The 19,871-nt window shown below is 45.9% G+C and overlaps 1 protein-coding gene across 1 annotated transcript in view; it reads left to right on the forward strand.

Annotated features, from left to right (window-relative positions):
- PICK1 (protein interacting with PRKCA 1) overlaps window positions 1–19,871 on the forward strand; it is a 168,843-nt gene that overhangs the window by 24,983 nt on the left and 123,989 nt on the right. The window contains exon 2 of the mRNA XM_069737099.1: window positions 12,880–12,946. Within this exon, the coding sequence (XP_069593200.1) occupies window positions 12,906–12,946 (41 nt within the window). The 5' untranslated portion in view covers window positions 12,880–12,905. The remainder of the gene's footprint in view (window positions 1–12,879; window positions 12,947–19,871) is intronic.

Here is a 19,871-nt window from a genome sequence, read left to right on the forward strand (position 1 = left end):
CATCACCTCGCTGTCCAATAACCCTAAACGTCTCTTTGACACTTTCCAGTCCCTACTCAACCCAAGAGTGCATGCCCCAACCACGGATCTCCGCGCTGACGATCTGGCCAATTACTTCAAAGAAAAAATTGACCACATTTGACAGGAAATCATCTCCCAATTTCTTCATACCATGCACTGTCCTCCCTCCCCCACTGCATCTAGTTCACTCTCTGACTTTGAACCAGTTACAGAAGAAGACGTAATCAGTCTCCTTGCATCTTCTCGCCTAACCACTTGCACCAGTGACCCGATTCCGTCACATCTCCTCCGGTCCCTTTCCCCAGCTGTCACCTCTCATCTAACAAAAATATTCAACCTTTCTCTCACTTCCGATATTTTTTCATCCTCATTTAAGCATGCCATCATACATCCATTACTTAAAAAACCATCCCTCGATCAAAACTGTGCCGCTAATTATAGACCTGTCTCTAATCTTCCCTTCATCTCTAAACTCCTTGAACGCCTGGTCCACTCTCGTCTTACCCGCTATCTCTCAGATAACTCTCTTCTCGACCCTCTTCAAACTGGTTTCCGGTCTTTACACTCTACTGAAACTGCCCTCACTAAAGTCTCTAATGACCTACTAACAGCTAAATCTAATGGTCACTACTCCATGCTAATTCTCTTGGATCTCTCCGCAGCATTCAACACTGTGGATCATCAGCTCCTCCTCACTATGCTCCGCTCCATCGGCCTCAAGGACACCGTTCTCTCCTGGTTCTCCTCCTATCTCTCTGACCGATCCTTCACTGTATCTTTTGCTGGTTCCTCCTCCTCTCACCTTTCCCTTACTGTTGGGGTTCCTCAAGGATCAGTCCTAGGCCCCCTCCTCTTTGTATACTGCCCCTATTGGACAAACAGTAGATTTGGTTTCCAGTACCATCTTTATGCTGATGACACCCAATTATACACTTCTCCTGTTATCACGCCGACCTTTTTAGAAAACACCAGTGATTGTCATATCGCTGTCTCTAATATCAATGTCCTCCCTCTATCTGAAACTGAACCTGTCAAAAACTGAACTGCTCGTGTTTTCTCCCTCTATTAACCTACCTTTGCCTGACATTGCCATCTCCGTGTGCGGTTCCACCATTACTCCAAAGCAACATGCCCGCTGCCTTGGGGTCATACTTGATTCCGAGCTTTCATTCACCCCCCACATCCGATCACTGGCTCGCTCTTCTTATCTGCATCTCAAAAACATTTCTAGAATTCGCCCTTTTCTTACTTTCGACTCTGCAAAAACTCTTACTGTTTCATTTATTCATTCTCGTCTGGACTATTGTAATTCTCTACTAATCTGCCTTCCTCTTACCAAACTCTCCCCGCTCCAATCTGTCCTGAATGATGCAGCCAGGATCATATTCCTCACCAACCGTTACACCTGTGCCAGTCATTACACTGGTTACCCATCTGCTCAAGAATCCAGTAAAAAACTACTACCCTCATCCACAAAGCACTCCATGGCTCAGCACCACCCTACATCTCCTCTCTGGTCTCAGTCTACCACCCTACCCGTGCCCTCCGCTAATGACCTCAGGTTAGCATCCTCAATTATCAGAACCTCACACTCCCGTCTCCAAGACTTTACACGTGCTGCGCCGATTCTTTGGAATGCACTACCTAGGTTAATACGATTAATCCCCAATCCCCACAGTTTTAACCGTGCCCTAAAAACTCATTTGTTCAGAATGGACTACCGCCTCAACGCATTAACCTAACTATCCCTGTGTGGCCCATTCAAAAAAACAAACAAAAAAAACATGATCAGGTTCCTCGCATCATGTTCTCATACAATTTATGCAGTTAATAGCCCTCTGTGTCTGTACTGCTACATACTTAGGCAGTTAACTGGTTCATGCAGCTTTACTTGGAACACCTGAGCCTTACACTATGGCTGGTCCGAATAACTAAAGCAATTGTTACCATCCACCTCTCGTGTCTCCCTTTTTCCTCATAGTTTGTAAGCTTGCGAGCAGGGCCCTCATTCCTCTTGGTATCTATTTTGAACTGTGATTTCTGTTATGCTGTAATTTCTATTGTCTGTACAAGTCCCCTCTATAATTTGTAAAGTGCTGCGGAATATGTTGGCGCTATATAAATAAAATTATTATTATTATTATGAAGTCCATCGCAATATGGCTCCAGGGAACAGAAGCCACAGGAAGTGGATGCATAGATCCCGAAGGTAGCTGTCAAGGAACTATGTTCCTGGCACACGAGGAACAGGAAGCAATGAAATCCAGGACGTCTTGACGAAGTGAAGGCCACCAATAGTGGCGAGAAATTAAAGAGAGTCTTCTTGCCCCCGTGTCCGGCAAGCCGGGAAGAATGGCCCCAACTCACTACTTTCATCTTGTCATGATTTGTGTTGTGAATTCTGTGGCAGAGCTCCCTCCTGTGGTCACAAGTGGTACTGCGGCTTCTGAGTTTCCTTCCTCAGGTGATGTGGTGAAGTCGTTAGGTGCTGCTCTATTTAACTCCACCTAGTGCTTTGCTCCTGGCCTCCAGTCAATGTTCTAGTATTGGTCTTGCTTCATCCTGGATCGTTCCTGTGGCCTGTCTGCTCTGCATAAGCTAAGTTTTGCTTGTGTTATTTTTGTTTGCTATTTTTTCTGTCCAGCTTGCTTAATTGGTTTTTCTGGTTTGCTGGAAGCTCTGGGATTCAGAGGGAGCACGTCCGTACCGTTAGTCGGTGCGGAGGGTCTTTTTGCCCCTCTGCGTGGTTGTTTGTAGGGTTTTGTGTTGACCGCAAAGTTATCTTTCCTATCTTCGGTCTGTTCAGTAAGTTGGGCCTCACTTTGCTAAATCTGTTTCATCTCTGCGTTTGTATTTTCATCTCTACTCACAGTCATTATATGTGGGGGGCTGCCTTTTCCTTTGGGGTATTTCTCTGAGGCAAGGTAGGCTTATTTTTCTATCTTAGGCCTAGCTAGTTTCTCAGGCTGTGCCGAGTTGCATAGGGAGCGTTAGGCGCAATCCACGGCTGCCTCTAGTGTGGTTGGATAGGATTAGGGATTGCGGTCAGCAGAGTTCCCACATCTCAGAGCTTGTCCTATGTCTTTTGGTTATTGTCAGGTCACTTTGTGTGCTCTGAACTTCAAGGTCCATTGTGGTTCTGAATTACCTAATCATAATAGATTTGACACAAAGGTTTTTCCCGGAGGAGGAGTGATAACGTTCAGGGGCGCTATGGAGATGATCTTATCTGAATCGACAATATACGCAGGTCTATCCTCCTCATCCAGTGGTTGAAAAGACCTTGACAGAGCGTCAGCCCTGATGTTTTTATTACCAGGTCGAAAATGCAAGTCAAAATCAAAACGTCCGAAGAACAAGGACCATCTGGCTTGCCGAGGATTCAGCCTTTGGGTGGACTGAATGTAGGCCAGATTTTTGTGATCTGTAAAATGATGATAGGGTGAACGTCCCCTTCAAGAAGGTATCGCCACTCCTCCAAAGCCAATTTAATGGCCAATAGTTCCTTGTCCCTAATGGAATAATTACGCTCAGAAGAAGAAAATGCCTTGGAGAAAAACCCACAAGAGACTAAACGACCCAAGTTAGACCTCTGTAATGGATGCATCCACTTCCAGAATAAATGGTCTATTGGTATCGGGTCGATGTAACGCTGGTGAAGAAGCAAATTCTTGTTTCGAGGTTTGGAAGGCGACCTCAGCCTCCGGAGGCCAGAGATTAGGATTGACTCCCTTGTGAACAAGAGCTGAAATTGGTTTAGTTAGGGAGGAGAAATGAGGGACAAATTGCCTATAATAATTGGCAAAGCCAAGAAATCGCCGAATAGCCTTTACTCCGAGAGGACGTGGCCACTTAAGAACGGCAGACACCTTCTCAGGATCCATCTTCAGGCCATTCTTTGAGACGACATAACCCAGGAAGGGCACGGAAGACTGTTCAAAGACACATTTTTCAATCTTTGCAAAGAGATGGTTGTCCCTTAAATGTAGTAAGACTTGGCGCACGTGTCATCGATGAGTAGATAAATCTGGAGAGAAGACGAGGATGTCGTCTAGGTGGACTACAACACTGGTATAAAGGGAATCTCAAAAGATATCATTAACGAATTCTTGGAATACGGCAGGAGTATTGCACAGACCGAATGGCATAACCAAATACTCGTAGTGACTGTCCCGGGTGTTGAATGCGGTTTTCCACTCGTCTCCTGTGCGGATTCGGACCAAGTTATAGGCCCCTCGAAGATCAAGTTTTGTAAAAATTTGTGCTCCTCTCAGGCGGTCAAAAAGTTCTGGAATGAGAGGTAATGGGTATTTATTCTTGACAGTGATATTGTTTAACCCTCTGTAGTCATTGCATGGACGAAGAGTACCATCCTTCTTAACGAAAAAGAAACCCGCCCCAGCAGGAGATGAAGATTTACGGATGAAACCTTGGGCGAGGTTCTCCTGAACATACTCCGACATAGCTTGAGGCTCTGCAGGAGAGAGAGGATAGATTCTTCCTCTTGGAGGAGTGGTACCAGGAATGAGGTCAATAGGACAGTCGTAGGGACGATGTGGTGGGAGACTCTCAGCCTCTTTCTTGTCAAAAAGATCCGCGTAGGAGGAATAAACAGAGGGCAACCCGGAAGGAACGGAAGGGGAACAGGGGACACCAACAGGATGCACCGGCAGCAGACAACGAGTCTGACAGTAATCTCCCCAATGTAGAATATTGCCTTTATGCCAATCTAAGAAGGGTTCATGAACTCGCAGCCACGGAAGACCAAGAAGAATAGGATAAGAGATATTAGCCAAGACAAAAAACAAAATTCTTTCCCTATGAAGAGCCCCTACCTGAAGCTCTACCAACTGCGTAACTTGAGTTAGGGTCTCTTGCAGAGGCTTTCCGTCGACGGAAGCGAGAAAGAGAGCGTTCTCTAGAGTCCTAACAGGGACAGAAAATGTAATAACCTCCTCTAGCCTAATAAAATTTCCCGCAGCCCCGAGACTATTTAGGCCTCCAGAAATAAACATTTATCAAGAACATGCAACAAAACAAAGTGAGGGGTAGAGAGGTTTCACATGCACCCAGGGAGGCCTCTCTTACCTGTCCTAGGTAAAGGAGTTTTCCGGACACTCAGGACAGGCTCGGAGGAGGTGCTTCCACAGTAAAAGCAGAGACCCTGGGAGCGTCTCTCCTTGCGACGTTGTTCAGAAAGCTTTAGACGATCAACTTGCATCGGCTCTGGCGCAGATATAGAAGCAGAAGCTCTGAGACGTGGACTGGGAGGTCTACGAGAAGGTGCAGAAGAACGAGGAAATCTCTCCCGAGCTCGCTCCTGAAAGCAAAAGTCAGTATGAGTGTCCAAAGCAATTAAATATTCCAAGGTGGTGGGAATATCTCGACCAGCTAATTCGTCTTTGATACGTCCGGATAGCCCCCGCCAGAAAGCCCCTACTAACGCTTCATTATTCCAACCTAAGTCAGAGGATAAGGTCCGAAACTGAATAGCATATTGCCCAACAGTTAAGGACCCCTGCTGTAAATTAAAGCCTCAGTAGTAGAGGCCAAGCGACCCTGTTCATCGAAAACTCCAAAAATGGGGTCAACTGAGTAACCACGGGGTCATCCCGCTCCCAAAGAGGATTAACCCATGCTAAGGCGTCACCCTCTAGGTGCAAAAATAATAAAGGCCACCTTGGCCCGATCAGTAGGGTATTGCAGAGGAAGGAGCTTGAAATGAAGACTGCATTGATTAAGGAAACCCCGACAAAGTTTGGGATCTCCATTAAATCGAGGAGGCTTAGCCAAACGGGGAGCAGGATGAGGAGCAGGGACAGGAGGAGGACCAGAGGCGGCTGACTGTAAAGAAAGAAGTCGGCTGTCGGCAGAAGCCATATAACCCAGGATATGGGACTGGGTGTCCCGCTGCTGTGCCAGTTCTTGTTGTAAACTGTCCAGCTGGGAGGCATTCCCCGGATCAGAGGACTGAAGAGCAAAGAGACGAGAGTCCATAGATTTTATAGAGGACATCATTCGAGTCTGATTCTCTCGCAAGAAAACAAGTTCTTTCTGGGCAGCCTAAGCTCAAGCGGGATCCATGGCCTTAGTATACTATTGGGATTCGGTGAGAGAAACCCAAGAAGTGGACCCTCAGGGTCATGGCTACAGAGCCTTCGAGGACGAGTGGCCCAGATAGAGCTGCCCCCTATACAGGGAGTGTTAGGAACAGGCCCAAGGAGGATGAAGCCGCAACTGCCGGAGCCAAAGGGGCGGCCAAGGACTGGGCTAAGGAAGAGAAGACGAGATAAAGTCAGGACCTCAGAGGAGACAGAAACACCACAGGAGTGATTAGGATGGCAGAGACGCAGGGATGGCAAAGACCCAGGACCGGCAGGGACGGCAGAGACCCAGGACCGGCAGACACTGCAGAAACACAGGACTGGCAGGGATGGCAGAGACACAGGACTGGCAGGGTCAGCAGAGACATAGGACTGGCAGGGTTGGCAGAGACACGGGACTGGCAGGGACGGCAGAGACACAGGACTGGCAGGGTCAGCAGAGACATGGGACTGGCAGAGACACAGGACTGGCAGGGTTGGCAGAGACACGGGACTGGCAGGGATGACCTGAAAGCAAAGCAGAGTCACAGCAGAGAACAGAGACAGGGAGCCAAGGAACCTAAAGAAGCGCCAGCAAAAAACTACCAACGACCATAGACACTAAGGCGTCTTACCTGGGAAGACGCAGGGAAGAAATACCCAACGGGCGCCGCCATATTGGGGGCGGAGCCACTGGGTCACGACCTCCCAGAAGCCCCAGCGGTGAGAGGAGCATGTCTGTGCATGTGCGGACCGCCGAAGGGGCGAGCACCAGAGAATCCAGATGGAGAGGAACGAGGAGGAGCGTCGGGAGCACGCCGGCTGGAAAGGTAAGTATAAGGCGGCGTATTTGGCGGCGTAACACACTGCAGTACTTTGCTCTGCCCTCAACAGGGTAGACAAAGAACGCCTGCACCGGAGCCGCAGCGTTAAGACAAGAGGACATCATCGTAAGAAGATAGGAGGCCCCGGACCGCGACGCCCATCGGACCGGACCACAGCGGGACCGCCCCTGGGTGAGTATAATCTAACCTCTTTTTCTCATCTTTCAGGATACATCGTGGGATTATCTACAGCATTCCAGAATGCTGTAGATAAGCCCCTGATGCTGGTGGGCAGAGCTCATCGTCGATTTTGGGGTGACAGGTTCCCTTTAAGTAGCCATAACCCTATAAAGGAATGATACATATAGTGTAATATTTATCACATCTAGGGTATTAAAAAATTACTAGTACAAACTGTGAAGATAAGGTGTATGTGGTGGAGAAATGTATAAGTAGTGTAATAATCCATGTAGTGTAAATATGTGTTGCATATACTACATATTTAAAGGTGATGAACAACAGAAAAAGGAATAAATTCTTATATAGTGTAAGTGGATGCGAATAAATAAATGAATTAGTGTGTGTTAAAGAGCTGCATCCAGTCTAAGATATTGAAAAATAAATATAATAAGTAAAATCATATGTGTGTAATTTACACTAGATGAATACCAAGGGTGCACGTGTGTGTGTATGTATGTATGTATGTATACACGCACACACACACACACACACACACACACACACACACACACACACACACACACACACACACACACACACACACACACACACACACATAAATAAAGGGAACACTAAAATCCCACATCCTAGTTATCACTGAATGAAATATTCCAGTTGTAAATCTTTATTCATTACATAGTGGAATATGTTGAGAACAATAAAACCTAAAATTGATCAACGTAAATCACAACTAATATCCCACGGAGGTCTGGAGTTGGAATTATGCTCAAAATCAAAGTGGAAAATGAAGTTACAGGCTGATCCAACTTCAGTGGAAATGCCTCAAGACAAGGAAATGAAGCTCAGTAGTGTGCGTGGCCTCCACGTGCCTGTATGATCTCCCTACAACACCTGGGCATGCTCCTGATGAGGCGGCGGATGGTCTCCTGAGGGATCTCCTCCCAAACTTGGACTAAAGCATCCACCCACTCCTGGACAGTCTGTGGTGCAACGTAACGTTGGTGGATGGTCCGAGACATGATGTCTCAGATGTGTTCAATCGGATTTAGGTCTGGGGAACGTACGGGCCAGTCCATAGCTTCAGTGCCTTCATCTTGCAGGAACTGCTGACACACTCCAGCCACATGAAGTCTGGCATTGTCCTGCATTAGGAGGAACCCAGGGCCAACCGCACCAGCATATGGTCTCACAAGGGGTCTGAGGATCTCATCTCGGTACCTAGTGGCAGTCAGGCTACCTTTGGCAAGCACATGGAGGGCTGTGCGGCCCTCCAACGAAATACCACCCCACACCATTACTGACCCACTGCCAAAACGGTCATGCTGAAGGATGTTGCAGGCAGCAGATTGCTCTCCACGGTGTCTCCAGACTCTGTCACATGTGCAGACACATGCACATTTGTGGCCTGCTGGAGGTCATTTTTCCGGGCTCTGGCAGCGCTCCTCCTGTTCCTCCTTGCACAAAGGCTGAGGTAGCGGTCCTGCTGCTGAGTTGTTGCCCTCCTATGGCCCCCTTCACGTCTCCTGGTGTACTGGCCTAGCTTTTGGTAGCGCCTCTGGACACTACACTGACAGACACAGCAAACCTTGTCACAGCTCGCATTGATGTGCCATTCTGGATGAGCTGCACTACCTGAGCCACTTGTGTGGGTTGTAGAGTCCGTCTCATGCTACCACAAATGTGAAAGCACAACCAACATTCAAAAGTGATGAAAACATCAGCCAGAAAGCATTGGTACTGGGATGTGGTCCTCACCTGCAGAACCACTCCTTTATTGAGTGTGTCTTGATAATTGCCAATGATTTCCATCTGTTTTCTATTCCATTTTCACAACAGCATGTGAAATTGATTGTCAAACAGTGTTGCTTCCTAAGTGGACAGTTTTATTTCACAGAAGTTTGATTCACTTGGAGTTATATTCTGCTGTTTAAGTGTTCCCTTTATTTTTTTGAGCAGTATATATTGCCACCATCTCCAAATAATATGGCTGCCAGTACTTGATAACGTATGTACCTAGGTGAGACAAGATCAATTAAAACATGTGCACAGACAATAAAAATCATATATTTCAATCCCCACCCAAAAGAAGACAACATAAAAATTAAATTAAAAAAATATAAAAAACTGAAACCTAAACATGAAAGAGAAAATGTTGAAAACAATCACATGAGCCTCCAAACCCAAGGTTCTCATTGAGGCCTTGGGGCCTAAGGTGCCAAGTCTGAAAATCTAACGACTTTCCACCTGTGCAAGAATTTTACACAAGTCGCCACCCTGGGTCCCAAGGATACCATATCAATACTTTTACTTTCAAGGTGTTGGGATTACACTCATGAATGTTTTCGTAATGCCTCGGGATGGTCTTCAGATTGGTGATGTGTTCCATTGTCTTGGCCTTCTCTATATCCAAATGGTGCTCACTAGTGATGAGCGAATATACTCGTTGCTCAAGATTTCCCGAGCATGCTCGGGTGAGCTCCGAGTATTTTTTTAGTGCTCGGAGATTTAGTTTTCATCTCCGCAGCTGAATGATTTACATCTGTTAGCCAGATTGATTACATGTGGGGATTGCCTAGCAACCAGGCAACCCCCACATGTACTTATGCTGGCTAGCTGCTGTAAATCATGCAGCCATATCAACAAAAACTAAATCTCCGAGCACTTACAAATACTCGGAGACCAATTGAGCATGCTCGGGAAATCTCGAGCAACGAGTATACTCGCTCATCACTAGTGATCACGGATCTGGATCTTAAGTTCCCGGGTAGTAAGACTAATAATAGATTCTATTCTCTAATAATACCGCTCTTGTCTGCAATTTGTGTAGGGTGAGCTGTTGCAGTAAGGATAGCGTATTACAGGCTTCTAGTCAGGGATTATTGCCTTATAGTCCTTGCTGCTGCAACCGAAAAAAATATCAAGGTAACATCTATTCTATTCCCTATTAATACAGCTGTTAGCTGCAGTTAGGGTAGGGATAGGCGCTAGTTATCATCTGTTGGAAATGAGTGTTCATTCTGGTCACATACATCTGTTCCACAGTCCATAACTTGATTGATTTTTTTCTATGTACTTATTGACAGTCATGTTTTTTACAGTGAACTGTAGTCAGAAATTCATCAAAGCGGGCAAAATTATCTACCGTATTTTTTGGACTATAAGACCCACTTTTTCCCAAAACATTTTTTGGAGAAAATGGGGGTGCGTCTTACAGTCCGAATATACTTACAAGTAGTGTGGCGGCAGCAGGAGTCGGGCGATTCTGTGGCGGTCAGACGCTGCAGGGCAGTGATCACATTCTCTTCCCAGACTGGTGCGGCAGGCTCGGTGGTGCGAGGGGCTCCGCTGTCATTTTGTGAAAGCCCCCCTGCACATCCATTACTGCAATGTGGCCTCTGGGAAAACCGCCATGGAGAAATTACTGTCTCCCCTGCACCTGTGCTGCGATTCTCTCTTCACACTCTGATGACACTTGGCTCAATCTCTGTCATTAGCATAATCTGCCCCGATTCTCTTGCATGAAAGAACTTACGCACGTGTGACCCCTTGGCTAATGGTGAAAGAAAACACTGAACGTATACAAAAATTTTTGGGGGGATTGTGTTGCCGTTTTCCAAGCCCTGTAACGCTTGTGTTTTTCAGTCGATGAAGCTGGGAGAGGGCTTATTTTTTTGTGAGGGGAGACAATATTTGTATTGATACCTCTTTGAGATGGATATGACATTTTGTTTTCTTTTTACATCATTTTATGTGGTGTTGTGGTGAGCAAAAAAAAAATAGCATTTTGAATGTTTGTTCTGTTTACCGATCGATTTAAATATTTTTACATTTTCATTGGCCTTTTCTAGATGCTGCGATACCACGTGTATATTTTTTATTGGGGGGGGGGGGGGATTTGAACTTTTTATTTATTTTCACATTTTCTTAAACTTATTTTTACTTTTGACTGTATTTATTATTCCCCTTAGAGGACTTGAACCTGTGATCGTCTGATCACTTGTGCTATATTATAAAACAATACCAGGGTTTTGCTGCATATAGTGAAAATCATGGTCTCATTTGAAACTCGGCCACAGTCAGGGTTTCGAGGGAGCTCCGTAATGACAGGCACGGGGGTCTTCAACACAACCCCAGCTGTCATAGTAACCCCTCGGGGCCACGAGATCGCATCATGCTAGCACTGATGGGTGCATAAAAGGACGCGCCTTAATGCTACCGTGCTGGTAATGCCACTGTCAGTTTGACGGCGGAATTTAACAGTTAACACACCATGAGCCCACTCTATTCAGCTGCTACCGACTTGTAGTGTACATGTACACCAGATGTCGGTAAGGGGTTAACCACGCGTTGATGAGGTAAGGCTTGGGGAATGCAGATCTGTGTAATTCAGCATATTTAGAGGACTGATTTGCTACTGTTTTTAGAAGAAAATAATGTTTTATCATTCTAGACTACAGTTTTAACGTTTAAATACTATTAAAGGGAATCTGTCAGCAGGACTTCACCCTCCAAACTATTTATATGTGCATGTAGCTCTTCGGAGAAATGTTCAGAAATTCCTTTAAATGGCTAGTCTGTTCCTCCATTACTGAGAAATCGGCATTTGAATTGATCACCTTGCGTTAGTGCAATCCATTTAGCGGATACGCTAACGGATTGCGCTAATGCAATGTCCAAAAAGGGATTGCGTTTGGCGATCCTGCTAGCGCAGATGCCCGATCTGCGCTAGCGAAGAACGGACCCTGAACGCTGCAAGCAGCGTTCCAGGTCCGTCCGAAACTAACGGCACATCGCTGACGCATGCCAAGAAAGGAATACGTTGGCGATGCGTTAGCACATTGCAGTCAATGGGTGCGCTAACGGATCCGTTACATAGCGTTAATTGCGCCAATTTCGCCATGTAACGGATTCCGTTAGCGGACACCCACTAATGCAATGTGAACCTAGCCTAAGAGAGGTATTCACATGGATAGGGACCCATCATTGTTTTCTGAGACCACCTTGACAATGATTGATGGGCAGACATAACTTGGCCAAATTATGTGCAAAGTTTCTCATTTTTTTCTAGTATTCAGAAGCCATATTGCTATTCATGTTTAATATATTTCATATTGACGGCTTTTGCACGATAGAATGCATCTTTTTTGTATACTGTATATGGAGGTAGCTGCTCCTATGTTAGCTCCTATTAACACTAGCTTGGATGTGCCAGTCCGTTTATTTCTATCTGCGTATAAATAGTTTGGAGAGTGAAATCCTGCTGACAGATTCCCTTTTAAAGAGGTTTTCTGTTGCTAGGCCAACCCTTTTCGATCTGAATGTTTGCCCCAGTGAAAATTAAACCCTTTAGTCACCTCCTGTGCGGTGTCGTCTCTTGCGTTCTCGGGTCACATGTGCAGTTATGACGCGTGAACCCTGCACCCAATCAAAGCTGGCATCCATATCCCCACCTTCAGATGGATAAGTAATCAAGAGGTGATCCGCCAGCCTCAGCCCGGATTTCCTCGCGATTACTTACTAGTCTGAAGGCGGAGACAGTGACGCCAGCGCTGATTGGGCGCAGACCTCATGTGACATAACTACTTGTGAGTTTTTTTATTTTCACGGGGCAAACATTCAAATTAAGAAGGGGCTGTCATAGTAGTGGACAAACCCATGACATGAAGTTCTACTTTCTATGTATATTAAAACCATTTTGCAGCATTTGATATGGGCTGTAAATTCTCAGTTCCTATATGTTCTCTCTGCAGAAAGGCTGACTGTCACATAAAGTGAAATGTTTTCAGAATATGACTATGACCTTGACGAAGACAAACTGTAAGTAAATGCTAAGTAATGAATGATTGTGAGCAGTTGGAAGGAGCCCACTGTACTACAAAGGGCAGAGGGAATTCATACAGAGGCCACTGTGCACATTAAAGGAATCTGTCACCACATTTGCCCTAGCTAAACTATTAATATGGGCATACAGGTTATAGGCTGCTGAGGAGAGATCTTCATGTATTATAAGCTCTGGAGGCAGAGTTATCTCTAGACACCGTCCGCCCCGAGCCTGGAAGAGGCCATTTATAGAAAGCGATAAGATGATTTATCCACAACACATCTGATATGATATAGAACACAACACGCCCACAATTATTCACGGATCCACTATATCACATACCAATATTAAAGATAATAAAAAATAATAAAACAGACCACCAGGGTGCGCTGTGAAGACCAGCAGTGGAAACCACTGCAAAAGAGAGACTAAAACCAAAGCAATAAGAAACAAACACTTCACCAGAAAATATATGAGCATGGGAATGATTAAAATATGCCTTTATTCATAAAAGTGGCAATGATTACATAACTTAAAATTGAAATAAAAAATTGCGCTAACGCAGGATTATATAGAAAAAATATATATAATTCCCAGCAGAACCCCCACCAATAAAAACAGGATCTTTGTTTAAGCTGCGCGTATCAAAAAGTGTCAAACAATATAATATATATATATATATATATATATATATATATATATATATATATATATATATATACATATATATATATATATATATATATAGATAGATAGATAGATATAACTGTTTGTGCAAAAATATGACTACATCAAGTAATAATTTAGACACACACTAGATGTGTGACGGAGGAGAATTGTTTCCGAAACGCGCGTCGGGTGTGTGCAGGAACGGGACTCAGCTTACCCCCCAGGAATTTGAGACATATATTGCTGTGCTATCTTACACCGTATTTTTATTTTTTTAGCATATGTTTGCACACTGTTTAAACCTCTTGGTAGGTCATTGCACCTTGGCACTTTATGCATCTAGTGTGTGTCTAAATTATTATTTTTATACACCTAAACCATATATTGTTTGGTATATTGCACTTGTTTCACTTTATCCTTGATGTAGCCATATTTTTGCACAAACAGTTTATATATATATATATATATTTTTTTTTTTTTTTTTTCTCTGATCGCCCATGACGGCACCACGGAGAGAGGGGATCCGCCCACCAAGGACAGGAAACCTACGGATAAAAAGGCGGTACCACTCTCCTGCATCAGTTGGTTTCCTGTCCTTGATGGGAGACCTACAGACTTACCAGTCGTCGTTGGAATTCCGGGGCCAACCAGTCCGATTCAGGCAGCTGGGGTCCCTCTGCCTCGGCTAGGGTGGTGACCCGAAGCGCCACCGCTGGGAGCCAGTGGGCCGACAGGGTGTGCGGGGGAGGTGACAAGGAGTTTGCGGTCACCTCCCCAGGTAAGATGCAGCAGCGGCAACATCCAGGGGGGTCCCTCTGTGGTTGCGGGAGGTGCGGCGTGGCCCTCCCCTAGCACGCGTCAGCCTGCACACTGCACGCCATCGGGTATGCAGAGCCACGCGGTAGGGTCTGCATAGGACCGGGGGTGACGGTCAGCAGCGCCATATCTGCACTCCGGGCGGCCATCTTGTGAGTACGGCGCATGCCCGGAGTTGCGCTGGTCTCGCGAGATGCTGGGCTTGGATCTGCGCAGGCGCCGCTGGAACCCGACTGCGCAGGCGTCGGCGTTCGGCGCTCCTCGCCGTCGGCTGAGCGCTACTGCGCAGGCGACGCCGATAGGTCGCTTGGGCGTTCCAAAGGCGCCGCAGAAGCGTCTGCGCAGGCGCCGGCGTTCGGCGCTCCTCGCCGTCGGCTAAGCGCTACTGAGCAGGCGCCGGAAGGAAAAAAAAAACAAAAAACGGCGGGAGCTTTAAAATGGGGGATTTACTTCCTCTCAGCGGCTCTGCAGTATATCAGCAAGAGCCTTAGGAGCTACTAATCGTCGCAGCATCAAGCGCAGCCAGCGTTATTGGCAGCAGACCAGCAGCAGTATGAGCGACCCGGCATCTCCCCTGCCTGGATCACCTCCACCTACAGCATTGCCTCAGCAGCAGCAAAAAAGGCGACAGCAGAAAAGTTACCAGGACACCGGCAAAGAACGCCAAAGGTCTCAACACAGCAAGGAGTCCAGCACGGCGTCGGGGAAAAAGCCAGAGGCAGAGAATCCCCAACCGGTATTTATGGGTCCTGGAGGTGGTAAGTTGATCTTCGTGAAAGTTAGAGACAGTAAGATTATTATTTGTCTCTTTTAGGGGAGGAAAAGCGTAGGTAAAACAAAGCACAAAGCCTGTGCCATCTGTAAAGAGGATCTTCCACCCGCATGGGAGAAGCAGCTATGCAATTCCTGCATACAGCAAACAGTATCTGAAAGCCTGCCCGGGTTTGCAACAGATCTTAAAAACCTGATTAAAGAACAGGTGGAAGACACCTTTAGATCCCTTAAAAGGGGAAAAAAACGGAAAAGGACCAGGTACAGGTCCCCGTCCCCAGTCTCTAAATCTGACAGCGATAGTGCCAGTTCAGCATCCTCCTCCTCCTCCTCCTCCTCATCCTCATCATCCACTTCTTCCTCAGGAGGTCACAATTGTTTCCCGCTAGAGGACACCGATGGCCTCATAAAGGCAGTGAGGAGTACTATGGGACTAGTAGACTCCCACCCCAAAAAGTCAGCACAAGACATCATGTTTGGGGGCTTAGAACAAAAAAAGAGAAGAGCTTTTCCGCTTAACGAAGCAATTGCAGCGTTACTTAAAAAGGAATGGAAAAAACCCATGAAAAAGACTCTCCTAACCCCGAAAAGGAAATACCCCTTCGAGGATGAATCCTGTTCCTTTTGGGAAAAAGCCCCCAAATTAGATGTAGCAATAGCCAAAGCATCAAAGAAATTCGCTCTCCCGTTTGAGGACATGGGGGTCCTAAAAGACCCTATGGACAAGAAGGCGGACGCCTTCCTCAAGGGCTCTTGGGAGTCAGCGGGAGGAGGCCTGAAACCAGCAGTGGCAGCGGCTTGCTCATCCCGCTCCCTAATGATATGGTTAAATCAACTAGAGGGTCAATTAAAAGGGAAAACCTCCCGAGACTCGATGCTGAAAACATTACCTGTAATAAGGGGAGCGGCGGCTTTTCTGGCTGACGCCTCGGCAGACTCTATCAGGTTAGCTGCCAGGTCAGCAGTGTTCGCTAATGCGGCCAGGCGTGCCCTCTGGCTTAAAAATTGGCCTGGCGATCTGCAAACAAAAACAAAACTATGTACTATCCCCTGCGAAGGGGAGTTTTTGTTCGGTTCCACATTAGATGACATCTTGGAAAAAGCCGGGGACAAGAAAAAGTCCTTTCCCTCCCTTGGTCTCCCCTCTTACCGGAAGCCCTTTCGGAACAAGAGGTTTTTCCGCAAGAACCCTGGGAGAGGCCAGGGAAAGTGAGAGGATAAGAGGAACAAAAACAAGGGGTTCATCTTTAACAAAAACCCCAGTGATAACAAGAAACCTTCTCAATGAAGGTTCGCCCCAGGTGGGAGGGAGGTTATCTCTTTCTTCCACCCTGGAAAAAGATTACCTCCAGTCAATGGATTCTGAACATTATAGAATCAGGCCTGAGGCTGACATTCAAAAGATGCCCCCGTCCCTCTTTTATGATGACATCCATAAGATCTTCGGCAGAAGAACAGCTGGCACTGGAAAACGAGGTCATCGAGTTAGTAAAAAAGGGTGTACTCCTGGAGGTTCCCCCACAAGAAAGAGGGCAAGGGTACTATTCCCCTCTATTCCTGAGGAAGAAACCAGACGGTTCCTTCAGGACTATTATAAATCTAAAGAAATTAAACGATTTCCTGGAGGTTCAAGCATTCAAGATGGAAACGATAGTCATCTATCAAGATGTTGTTTCCCCAATGCTTCATGGTGGTCCTGGACTTAAAGGACGCATATTATCACGTCCCAATACACAAGGATCACCAGAGATTCCTCAGGATGGCAGTTCACATCAGGGGAGTCCTAAAACACTTCAAGTTTTCAGCTCTACCATTTGGTCTTGCCATAGCCCCGAGGGTTTTCACAAAGCCATCTGGTCTATGCCTTCCCTCCTCTTATTCTGATTCCAGCAGTGCTGAGGAAGATTCGGGAGGATGGGGCGCTGGTCATCTTAATTGCCCCGTTCTGGCCGAAGAGGCCTTGGTTCTCATGGATGAGGAAGTTATCAATATCAGACCCTTGGGTATTACCAGACCTCCAAGATCTGTTGTCACAGGGCCCAGTCTGTCATCCGCAGGTCAAGAACTTGCACTTGACAGCTTGGCTCTTGAAAGGAAATTACTAGAAAGCAGGGGGTTCTCTCCGGGCTTGATCTCAACTCTGTTACAAAGTAGGAAGCCTGTTACAACAAGACAATATGGCAAGATATGGAAAAAGTTTCTGTCATCATCAGGTGCAAAAATAGGGAAAGAAATTCCCCTTAATTCCATATTAGAGTTCCTACAAAACGGGTTGGAGATGGGTTTAGCCACTAACACCCTAAAAGTTCACGTGGCAGCTTTGGGAGCCCTATTCAATTTTGATTTAGCCTCAAATAGGTGGGTCGCTAGATTCATCAGGGCGGCAGGAAGATCAAGGCCTCTTCCAGTAAAAGTTGTTCCTCAATGGGACTTAAACTTGGTTCTTAAAGTCCTGACTAATTCTCCATTTGAGCCATTACACGAATCTACAATAAAAAATCTATCCCTCAAAACAGCTCTATTAGTCGCCCTTACTTCCGCCCGTAGGGTTAGCGATTTACAGGCTCTCTCAGCTAACCCTCCCTACACACAATTCCTAGAGGATAGGGTCATTTTAAAAACAGACCCAGCATATCTCCCGAAAGTGGCTTCAAAATTTCACAGGTCTCAAGAGATATCTCTTCCCTCCTTCTGTCCTAATCCTAAAAATAAGGAGGAACAAACACTACATACACTAGATGTAAGAAGATGTCTCTTACACTACCTAGAAGTCACTAGAGAGAGTAGGGAGGATTCCTCTCTGTTTGTGTGTTTCCAGGGTCCCCGGAAGGGGAAAAAAGCATCTAAAGCCACCATAGCAAGATGGATCACAGACGCCATCAGTCTCTCATACTCAGCAAGTGGAATGTCCGTGCCCGGGGAGGTTAAGGCTCACTCAACCAGGGCAGTAGCGACTTCCTGGGCGGAGAAGGCCGGAGCTTCCATAGACCAGATATGTAAAGCTGCTACCTGGTCCTCACCATCCACATTCTATAGGCACTATAGATTGGACCTAATCTCCTCTTCAGACCTTACTTTTGGTAAAAGGGTTCTGGAGGCGGTGGTCCCTCCCTGAATGTACTATCTATGCAATTCTCTCCGTGGTGCCGTCATGGGCGATCAGAGAACAATATAGTTCTTACCGATAACGGTATTTCTCTGAGCCCATGACGGCACCCGTACATTCCCTCCCTTCACTTGTGGGTGCTCACATCAAAATAGTGCCATAGTCTACTCATAGTGTTAAAAGTCACGCGGTATCTAGTTATGATAAACAGTTAAAATTTAACAAATGTTTAGTAGTCTCCCATCGTTCTCTATGTAAAACAACTGATGCAGGAGAGTGGTACCGCCTTTTTATCCGTAGGTTTCCTGTCCTTGGTGGGCGGATCCCCTCTCTCCGTGGTGCCGTCATGGGCTCAGAGAAATACCGTTATCGGTAAGAACTATATTTTTTTTTTATATACATATTTTTTATATTGTTTGACACTTTTTGATATGCACAGCTTAAACAAAGATCCTGTTTTTATTGGTGGATTGGTGGGGGTTCTGCTGGGAATTGTATATATTTTTTCTATATAATCCTGCGTTTGCGCAATTTTTTATTTCAATTTTAATTGATGTAATCATTGCCACTTTTATGAATAAAAGCACATTTTAATCATTCCCATGCTCATATATTTTCTGGTGAAGTCTTTGTTTCTTATTGCTTTGGTTTTAGCACATCTGATATGAGACACACAGGGAGGACTGTTTTCAGCAGTTTATAACCTGTATGGCCATAGTCATAGGTTAGATAGGGCAAATGTGGTGACAGATTTCCTTTCAAGGTACCTAGTCTCGCCACCTTTAATATTCTATGTATGGAGTCTGACCTACTCGCCCCCATCAGCGATGTCAGAGAAGAGATGGCAGCTTAACCCTTTAAGGACCATGGAATTTTTCATTTTTGTACTTTTATTTTTTCCTTATTGAACTTTTGTTGTAGTTTTGAATGGCACCATTTATTTTACTATACAAAATAACAAGTGGCATGAAATGGTGAAAAAATGCAATTCCACTATGTTTTTTGGGTTGTTTTTTTTGCAGTGTTGTTTGTGCAGTAAAAATGAGATGTGTAACGGGGTCTATCAAGCTGGGGTACCTCTTTCAGTACCACCCCGTGTTTCAGGAGGTCCACTCTGTTTTGGCTGGAGTCTGAATGAAGGACGCTGGTTGGAATTGTTTGGTTACATGGGTGCATATAAAAGATCACTGCTTCTCCACGTATTTCCAGTCTGACAAAACTTTACTCACAGTACACAGAATATATCACACAGATACAGAGGGCAGGCCAATAGAAAAGCGGCAGGCCAGACATACATTACAATAGCCGCAGGTGGCCGGAGCCTGCCGATATTTACTGTGGGAATTACAAAGGTGGGGGGAGGACAAAAGGGGAATATCATGTCCCCTCTGCCCAGGGTCACATGGAACCTATTATACATACATATAACTGCACAACATATTCTGGGTGCTGAGTGGTTCCGTAACACGTAACACAGCTCCCCTTTTCAGCGATGCGATCGGCATACACAGTCTGTGATCCTTAACGGATCGGTTTGGGGATGACCGAAGTTTATGGGG

The sequence above is a fragment of the Ranitomeya imitator genome, chromosome 8 (assembly GCF_032444005.1).
Source record: "Ranitomeya imitator isolate aRanImi1 chromosome 8, aRanImi1.pri, whole genome shotgun sequence".
Taxonomy (NCBI): Eukaryota; Metazoa; Chordata; class Amphibia; order Anura; family Dendrobatidae; genus Ranitomeya; species Ranitomeya imitator.